The 9,504-nt window shown below is 38.9% G+C and overlaps 1 protein-coding gene across 3 annotated transcripts in view; it reads left to right on the top strand.

Moving 5' to 3' along the window:
• si:zfos-2326c3.2 (misshapen-like kinase 1) overlaps positions 1–9,504 on the top strand; it is a 90,954-nt gene that overhangs the window by 43,720 nt on the left and 37,730 nt on the right. For 2 of the 3 annotated variants that reach the window (XM_017423137.3, XM_017423140.3), the window contains exons 11-15: positions 2,019–2,091; positions 2,550–2,685; positions 4,353–4,469; positions 4,604–4,738; positions 8,822–8,887. In XM_017423137.3, the coding sequence (XP_017278626.1) occupies positions 2,019–2,091; positions 2,550–2,685; positions 4,353–4,469; positions 4,604–4,738; positions 8,822–8,887 (527 nt within the window). The remainder of the gene's footprint in view (positions 1–2,018; positions 2,092–2,549; positions 2,686–4,352; positions 4,470–4,603; positions 4,739–8,821; positions 8,888–9,504) is intronic. The other variant, XM_017423138.3, reaches the window with a different exon arrangement.

Here is a 9,504-nt window from a genome sequence, read left to right on the forward strand (position 1 = left end):
GCATCCTGCATGTTTTAGTTCTCTCCCTAGTGGTTGTAACAACCTCCTCAGCAAGTCAGTGTTCTGCTTAGGCCTTCTAATGAGCCATCATTTGATCCAGGTGTGTAAAACCAGGGAGAAAACTAAAACATGCAGGATGCCGGCCCTCGAGGACCGACTTTGGACAACCCTGATGTAGGGTGTGCATACTTGCGACGCAAACCTGCGACACCTGCTACGAACGCGGCGTCGCAGATTTGCTTCCTGCCTGGTGACTAAACAAGTGTTGAATTAAAACTGGATTTTTAACATACAACACCAACACTGTTAATCGAACACTTTTGATTTTGCTCTGTAGATTTCCATTCATTCCCTAAAAGATTTATTATGGAAAGCATTTTTTCTTTCCGTTTAATATTGACTTTAAATGCTGGTTCTCTAAGATGCAAATACAAGTAAAATGTCTTTCCTAGGAAAAAAACTGTATTGTACAATTATTTTACGGTAGTTTACTGCCAGTCACCAGTCTTGATCGTGACAACAGAAGACGACATCAAATTGACAATATCCTACCGTATTTTTGAATAACAGTATGTTACTGCTGGAATTCCGCCGTAAATTTACAGCCATTTCTAAGAGTGTGGCTGTGATGGTTAAGTCTAGCAATATGACAGTATGTGGTTGTAGACTTCAGTAGCCTAGCATAGGACTGGGCGATATGACCAAAAATTAATATAAAGACCAAGGAAAGTCTTCTGACCCCATTACACTCAAATTTCATTTGATGTCAATAGACCAAAGCGAAAAATGAATCGCAACGAAACCCACAAAACTAACCAAATGTGTTCTCATACACACAGTAGACGCACACGCAAGCTGAACACCCGACACATCAGAACCATGTTAAATGACCAGATTAGAACAGCAGACCAAGTCTTATTGACAGCACAGCCATTATAGGTTACTTAGGATTAAAATAAACAGTATGCTGTGACCAGGAGCTTAACAAAATGGCCGATGTTAAAGCATAAGGATCACAGTTTCAAATAAACTTTTGCCAATTAAACAGTAAACACAGCAAACATCTCACAATTGCATTAATTAACACCTCTGACCCACTGACTGACAAGTCCATCAATATTTTCTTCTTTATGAACTGAAGACAAAATCTGACAGCCTTTCTGTCCGTTACGTGTTACACAGCTAAACGTCTCTCTGAGCCGTCAGCGACTGCAGCCGCCTGAGTTTTTCCAAAGAAAACTATGTTGATGCTCTCTCTTTTCATCTCTAGCATTATCATGCATGGCGGCTTTCAGAAAGTCCATTGTGATTTTGATGGTTGGCAGGGTGTCTGCTGAGATTTTTGAAATAGGAGCTGTGATGCATTAGAAGCACCTGGGAAAAGCTAAACTCCTAGTGAAGTAAATCATTAAGATATTTGTGATATTGTCATTTTTTTTGGTATCGCACGAGGGAAAACTCACAATACATCGCACATGCTTGATATGCCGCCCTCCTCCAGCCTAGCCTATTCATTTATCCATCCCTTTTCTTTACCCACTTCTCCTTTCTGGATGGCAAGGAGCTGGTGCCTATGTTGGATGGTTTTTTTTTGCTTGTGATGCCCAGAGTTTGGTAGAGCCTGGGCCCTACCAGTTCCACAGACCATGCTGGGATTTGTACCACATGCGTTCCTAAAGAAAATGCAAGAAAAGAAAAAAATCTTGCTAAACGAGTTTTCACAATATATACTTTGATGTGGCCAAACAACAACAGATTCAGACATTCCAGAGATCATGACCACAGCTTATTTCTGGCTGCAAGGCTGCGATGAATGGACAATTTTACACTTCACAATCCATTAGCTTCACACTGACACACAGTACAGCTGGTGTCAACATGGACTCTTGAATTGGACGTAATGTTTTACTCCTCTACATCCAGGTTACTCTTACATGTTCACTTGGCTGCATCAAAAACAGTTAATATCCAATATTGATCTCTTTAGTGATAAACTTTTCCATGTTTCTCTGTCTTAGAGGGTCCAGAGTATGAGTACAGTGGCAGTGATGATGACGATGATGAGGTCCCAGAGGAGGAAGGTGAACCCAGGTAACTTAAGCTGTTTCATCAAACAAGACTATGTTCATCTGTAGAATTAAGTCAGGAAGTTGATGGGATATCAAACAGGGTTGGATTACATCACATTCAGCTATAAATAAATAAATCCACCATGCAGGTAAATAAAACACCTAGAAACTGATTTTTATAATCACATTTATAATATATCCAGATTTGCACGGTGCTAATGCACTACAGTGCTTAGAGAACACTGCAAGGCATGGATATGGACATAGTTTTCAGTCCATGGACAGATTGCTGTTGATGTCCCTGTATGTCCAACAACAGATGGCTCTTCAGTCTGAGTTCCTGCTCTCTGGATCGTCTCTTAGGGTGTACTTTTGTAACCCCACCCACTGCATCGAAGCCTAAAGTGGACTTAGTTATTTGTCACTCATTTGCATAATTTTGTTTCCCGCTGCTCTTTGTTTTCTCTCTCTTTCTCTCAGCTCCATAGTGAACGTTCCCGGTGAATGGACGTTAAGACGGGAGTTCCTTCGTTTGCAGACAGAAGATCGCGAAGGAGGCAGAGAGGGAGATCGAGGAGGAGGTGGAGGAGGAAGAGGAGGGGATCAACAAAAACAGGCAGGTTTTGAGTTCAGTAGATTTTGTACACATTTATTATTATTGTTTAAATATAACATATAAAAACTGAAACCCAATACATAGAATTGTCTTTGGTTTGTGCTGTTTGTTTTTGTGACGAATACGTTTTTCCCAAAAGATTTGATTTTGAAAAAAACCCTCAATTTTAAATCAAATTTGAAGTATTTCCTGCCTTCAAATTCTCAGATTTGTCATTTTTACTTTTCATATTTGATTGTCAATTATATATTGTTGGATTTTGCCCTCTTAATCAGATGAAACGACGCTGATGGATTACTTAGTATGAGTACAAGTAAATCGTAAGTTCTGAAAAACCTCAACCATTACTTTTCTGTTTTAATACAAGAGAAATTCAGAAAACATGTTTCCCAATTAGTCTTGCTTCAGAAACCTCAGCCCTGCATTCGAACAGCAGCAGCTTTTTTCTCTCACTTTCACACAAGTTGCAGCACAAAGAGACGCAAACCATCATCACCGTAACAAAGCCAGGGAGAACGAAGTATTCAGAAGTATAGTTACACTTTGTTTCTGTCGATCTGCAGTACACCTGTTCCCAGAAGCTTAACAAGTTCTGGGTTTTTTGGCATTTTTTCTGCTGATACAAAAGTAATATTGCATCACATTTCTGTGGAAAATACCCAAACTTCCAACTTCCTTGCTTCATGTCCAGAACGTCAGCAGTATCATTCTAACAGCCCACAGAAATTAAACCAAATTATACTGATCATAAACTGAATTCATCACTACCCAACACCTAACTCATCAGAACTACTCTTCAGAATATCAGTGACTAAGTTCCTTTTTCGACCAGTCAAAACCTTTCAAGGTTCTTTAAGTTAGATTTGTTTTTAAGAGTGGCTGTGTGAGTATTCAGTGTTAAGCGCAGCATCATGCAGGAAGGATTTGTGACACGGAACCAAACTAACGTATGCTCGAACAGAAGAGATCCTTTTGTTTGCCATCAAAAGCAACTTTAACCTCGAAAAGTCTGGACACTCCGTTCTCTTTGTTAGTCATATTTTACTATAGCAAAATGAGAAGCTATAGACACTCGATCTGTCACAGACTGGGGGGGGCAGATAAAATGCTACCAAGGTCCCATTCTGGCCCTTGGGCCTTGACTTTGACACATGTGTTTTAAACCATGAATGGTACAAGGTTGTAAAGGTTATCTCCGTATTTAAATTCTTTCTTTCGTAGTTGTTTTTTTCCTCTCTAAGACTTGATAAGAAAACAGGAAAACAAGGACTAGTAAAGCTCCAAGTTAACATTTTGTGTTCAAAAACTGGATTAGAAGTAATAATACTCATACTGTTCTTATAAAGTCTTACCAGCCACAGAGATTCGGTTTCATTAATTCATTTAGCTGAATCTTTTCTCTCATTATCATATCGAGTTTGAAAACAATTCACTTTAATTTGATAAGTTTAAAAAGCAGTTTGCATTGAAGAGGGAGCAGATACTGAATCTGAACTCTAATCCTGTTTCACGCTCAGCTTACTTCATGCCTTTTTAGTCTTTTATCTTGTTTAAGTTTTAGATGTTACTGCTTCTTATCAGGATGGGAACAGTCACTCCAGATAAAAGTAAAACGTAACTCATGTTTAGCTGTATTTTTTTTGGTCTTTTTTTCCCCCCGTATCCAGTCGTTACAGCAGCTCAGGCAGCAGTTGTCTGAGCAGGAACGATACAAGCAGCAGGTTCTGATTGACAGACAGAGAAGGATCCAGCAGCAACTGGAGCAACGGCAAAAGTTAGAGAACGTAAGTGGCTCGGTCTCTGCCTTCACGTGTTTTTTATAAGACGACAGAGAAGAGGCATAATCAAAGACGAGATCAGTTTGAAAGTAGAAAGTCTTAAAAACAAAACCGTTTTATTCCACTCCACACTTTTACAGCAGCAGAAGCAGCAGATGGCAGACTGTCCCTTTCAGTGGGCGGAGCTTCAGGAAGTGTTTGTAGGGGAGGAGTCCGATCTCCATGACAACAGAATCCTACTGGATGAGAGAAACCGGAAGCGTGACAGGAGACAGGTAAAGAGTCAGCTTTAAAGTCATTTTAAAATGTTTAAAGACCGAAGAAAAGTTCAGATGAGGGAATGTTTGAACGAGGCTGCCTTTGTGCGTTTGGACCTTTGATTTGAATTAATTAAAAAGTTTTTTGGGTTTTTTTGGACTGCATGTAGTTTAACAGAAGTAACATGGTACATGTGTCTCCACACAGCCTAAGTTAACTTTCAGATGGATTATTGTGTTGCCAAGTTTGCTGAAGAGATTGTTTTTCTTTGTAAACTTCTGTAAGACCAAGAGTTCTTTTATGCACTCTAACTTGGTGTAGCTGTCAGGCTCTTTCATCCAGGAATGAAAGTATTTCTTCAAAATAACGGGACAGACGCTTTTTTTTGTTTTTTTTTTACAGATTTGTGAAGTTTAGATAAACAAAAGACTTGATGGATGCTGAACTGCTTACATTTTTTTCTTTTGATCTGATCCTTTCAGGAAATGAGACAGAGACGTCTTTCTCATTTTTTAAATACCGTATTTTCCACACTATAGGGCACACTGGATTATACAACGCACTGTCAATGAATGGTCCATTTTTGAACTTTTGTCATATATAAGGCACACGGACTATAAGGTGCATTGAGTGAAACAAAACAGCCTCTTGTTTTTTTGGAGAATACTGCACCGACGTAAGCATCAAGTATAAACGCCAACGTGGGCGGAGCCCTACTCAACGCCACAAAGCGTGACTATAACTGAAACTTAATGCTGCAAGCAGTACAGCTTTGTAGTTTACCAAAGTCGTACTAAAACATTATGACTTCTTACATATCTAAGGTGCTCCGGATTGTAAGGCGCGCTGTCATTTTTTGACAAAATTGAAGGCTTTTAAGTGCGCCTTATAGTCCGGAAAATATAATACCTGTAAACTGACAAGAATAATCTTTTTTTGTAAATCTGATTACCAAAACATAGCTGAGTTAGACTAAAGCAAGATCAGCATTATTGGTGACACAAAAAATCTGTTCCAAAATGATGGCAAGAAAGATACAAACGACTCTTTCTTTGAAGAGTTGTTTTCAGCCAACACCACCAGTAAAACGTGTGATGTATGATGGTAAGGGCGTGCGAGGCTTCCACTCCCACTGGTTTACAGCTGTTTACTGACGACGACACAAGCAGCTGGGTGGAGTCAGCTGTCTGCAGAAACATACCAGCCACTCAGATTTGGTTAAAGAGAGCGAAGATTATCTGTCCAAAATTAAACGAAAATAAATAATAAAAAAAAACATTAAGAAAATGGACCCAAAACGAGAGCACCACAGGCAGCAGGAGAGGGACACATAGGTAGGGTGTGTGGAAAAGGAAGTCCTGTGTAATATGGAACACAGCCAATATATATGTTTAGTTTCTTTAAACCTTTAAACTCAAAGAGCAGCAAAACCAACGTTTCCCACAACCATCAGAACATTTGTAAATGAGTTTGGTTTATAATTTTTCCCTCTAAAAAATTTCTTATACTTACTAAAAGTATACATTTTATCATCACTGTGGTCTAAGAGAACTATAATTGGTGTGTTTTTTTTTTTAAGATGAATCACTAAGTGTACACACTCTTGTGTGTGTTTGACGTGCTCTTTTCTACTATTTTTGAACTTTGTCTTTTTACTCATTAACTTTACCACCTGCTCAGTGGATCTTTCACACACATCAGTAGCTCTCAATAGATGTTAAAATAACGACACACATCGGATTAGTGTCGGATTTCTTCCCGTAGATGAGGGCACTTTAATGTTATTAAGCTCTGTCTGGTTGCATTATGTGCGCGTTTTGTGCATGTGGCAGAGAGCTATCTGTGCGTATTAGGCTCAGATCGTACAGTCATTAGGTTCAACATGTGTAATGGATCCATCAGATGCTTCATTAAGTTTTAATGCATCCGCATTTAATTATGTGACAGGCTCAGTGAGCGTGTGATTTCTTGGATTTTGTCAAATAAAAAAAGTGGCCTCACGCCGCAGTTCTGATCATTTTGCACATCAGTTCGTTTGAAGAGCATTATGTCTTTCAGTGGCTAGGCAAAGGGAAAGATAAAGTACAAAAACAAGCCCCCTAACAGCTTGTTATCGTTTGTGAAACATGGAGCTTGGTTTTCTTTTCATAAACTTGCAGTTCACCTTATCCTAAACAAGACAACTTACTGTTTTTGCTTTTGGTATTTCTCCTACTTTTGTTATTTAAAGTTTATTTTTAATGATCTCCATTTTTGAAAGGTTTTTTTTTTAAATTTCAGTGTTGTTTTGTTTGTTAGGGACACCTGTTGTTATTCACCACTGAAACAGTCTTTTAACTTTATTTTTATTCTTCCGACAACTTTAATGCAGCCTGAACAGAAGAGTGCAAACTAGACATCAGAACGATCGGCTCGGTCACAAGATGTGTGCTATTACTTTTACTGGCGTCTTGAGTTACCATGGCAACGCAGTTCACAGAAAACAACCCCATAAAAACACCTCATTGGAAATGAATGGGAAATGCGCAAAATCCCATCAAAACTTAACGCTCTTTGACATATCTCATAAACCACTTGACGTAAGGTATTGAAACTCTCACAAAATAATTATCGGACAGTTCTGTACGACTGATTAGTATTTTATGTCCACCCAGTTCAAAATGGCCACCAGAGCTAACTTGAAAAAGACAAAGGTGGGTCTTGACAATTTCTTGCTGTTACTTTAAATTGATAGCAACGTGTTGGAGGAATGTCAAACTCCATGGCTTCATCAGTCAAGGACACTGCCACAGGATTTCAAAGCCACAGGGTCAAAGGTCAAGGTGACCTCATGCAAGGTCAAGGTGACCTCATGCTTCAAATTGACCTACCACGTGCACCTTGGCAGGCTCCTTCAAAGTTTTTTATGGAACTTTTCTAGGTTGTTTTTTTTTATGTTTGTTTGTTTTTCTTTGTACCAAACTTTCTGTTTGTGTGGACAGAAGGTGCAAACACATATCCAAAGTCTTGTGGATAGAGCTTAGGCTGAAATCTTAATTTTATCTCAAACATTAGGATTATTACCAGATGACAGTAGATGGAGGACAAAGATACCCGACTGATTTTAAACAGTGACTGTCGGTGCATTCACTTGAGTTCACTCAGTCTCCTTATGTGTATCTGTGCCTCAAACTCTAAAATACCTACACTTATAGTAAATATTATATTGGTACAAGTATAATCAGATCCTTAGTAAAGTAGTATGTGATTGTCATGGAGCTGCTGTCAAAGCAGTTAGATTTTTATATTTTTCATGGTTTAATACTGTCATACCATGAATCTATGGTTATTTCAGCCTACACCGGGGTGGGGCCTTCTTCTCCCACCTGAAGTGTTCATCACACCTGTGCCCTCCTGATGCTAAACGGTTTTCAATGTCAACAAGTCTCGCTGATGTGTTTGTTGACATGCAAAGCTGTGACTTTCTTCTACTCTAAACTGAGCGCATTAGTTATCGCACATCTTTGGCTCGTCCCTCTGAGAAAACACAAGTTAGCCCCCCAGACTTTGCCGCTGGCGCTTTGTGATCAGGTTAAGCTGCCGCTGAATGTGACCCTTCAGGTTCGAGATGAACAAACATAATTCAAAGGCAGCGGAGCGATCACTGCAAATGTTTACGTCCGGCAGATTCAATTAAGAAATGTAAACGTAAATAATATCAAGTTTGGTTGGGATTTTCTTTTTTTCCTGGAGAAATTAAAAATGAGGTTATATTAAATATTTAGAGTGAAGGGCGCTGGCTGAAAGCTCCATCCATCCATCTAGGACATGCTGAATATTTTAGCTGCCACCTCTTTGAATTTTCTTTTAGGGCTCACAGTACCCCAGTTTAATTAAGCCCTTGTGTGTGTGTGGTTATACTTTTCTAATTTTGTATAGATCAACAAAATAACAAGTATTTGGACATTGGTGATCTTGGACTGGGTAGATCTAGGACTAAGTAGGATGAAAAATCAACATTAAAGTTTTTTTTTTAAATTATGGTGATAGGATGGAGTGACAGATACCTTTACCACGTGGCTGTCCGTTCATGTGTGTGTGTGTTTGTGTGTTCTGATCAGGACCCGGCTGGCAGACAGCAGAGTGCCGATGTATCAGTAAGGCCTGTGGACTCCGCAGAGGAGCAGGTAGGAAACTTTAACCTGCGCTTTTTCTCTCACTTCCTATTGAGTCAAGTGGACGATCTGGAGGAATCCCTTAAATACGTTCACCAAATCAAGTTGATTGGTAATGTTGCTGCTTGTCCTGTTGCACTTGTTTCACAGCTGTTTATTTTCTTTTGCATATACTTTATCTTGTACCTCATTTGTTAATTTTTAGACGACTAACTTAAAAATCTGCATGTCTGGGTGTTGATTGTCACTTCTTTGGATTTTAGTCTGAGGAAAATTCCGAAGTGTAATCGTGTTGCATCGGAACTGTCGGGTTCAGAAAACCAGGCATTCAGAACTGTGGTTTTACTGATCACAGGGACTTAAAGCATGTTTTACTCTATTCTCTGGTATTTTCTGGCTCAAAGGTATGGATCTTAGATATATGCTGCATTTTTAGAGGAGAATGTAAGTGTGTAAAGCTGAATGAAGAAGATCTTAGATAGATAGATAGATAGATAGATAGATAGATAGATAGATAGATAGATAGATAGTTAGATAGATAGATAGATAGATAGATAGATAGATAGATAGATAGATAGATAGATAGATAGATAGATAGATAGATAGATAGATAGATAGATAGATAGATA

The sequence above is a fragment of the Kryptolebias marmoratus genome, linkage group LG9 (genome assembly GCF_001649575.2).
Source record: "Kryptolebias marmoratus isolate JLee-2015 linkage group LG9, ASM164957v2, whole genome shotgun sequence".
Lineage (NCBI taxonomy): Eukaryota > Metazoa > Chordata > Actinopteri > Cyprinodontiformes > Rivulidae > Kryptolebias > Kryptolebias marmoratus.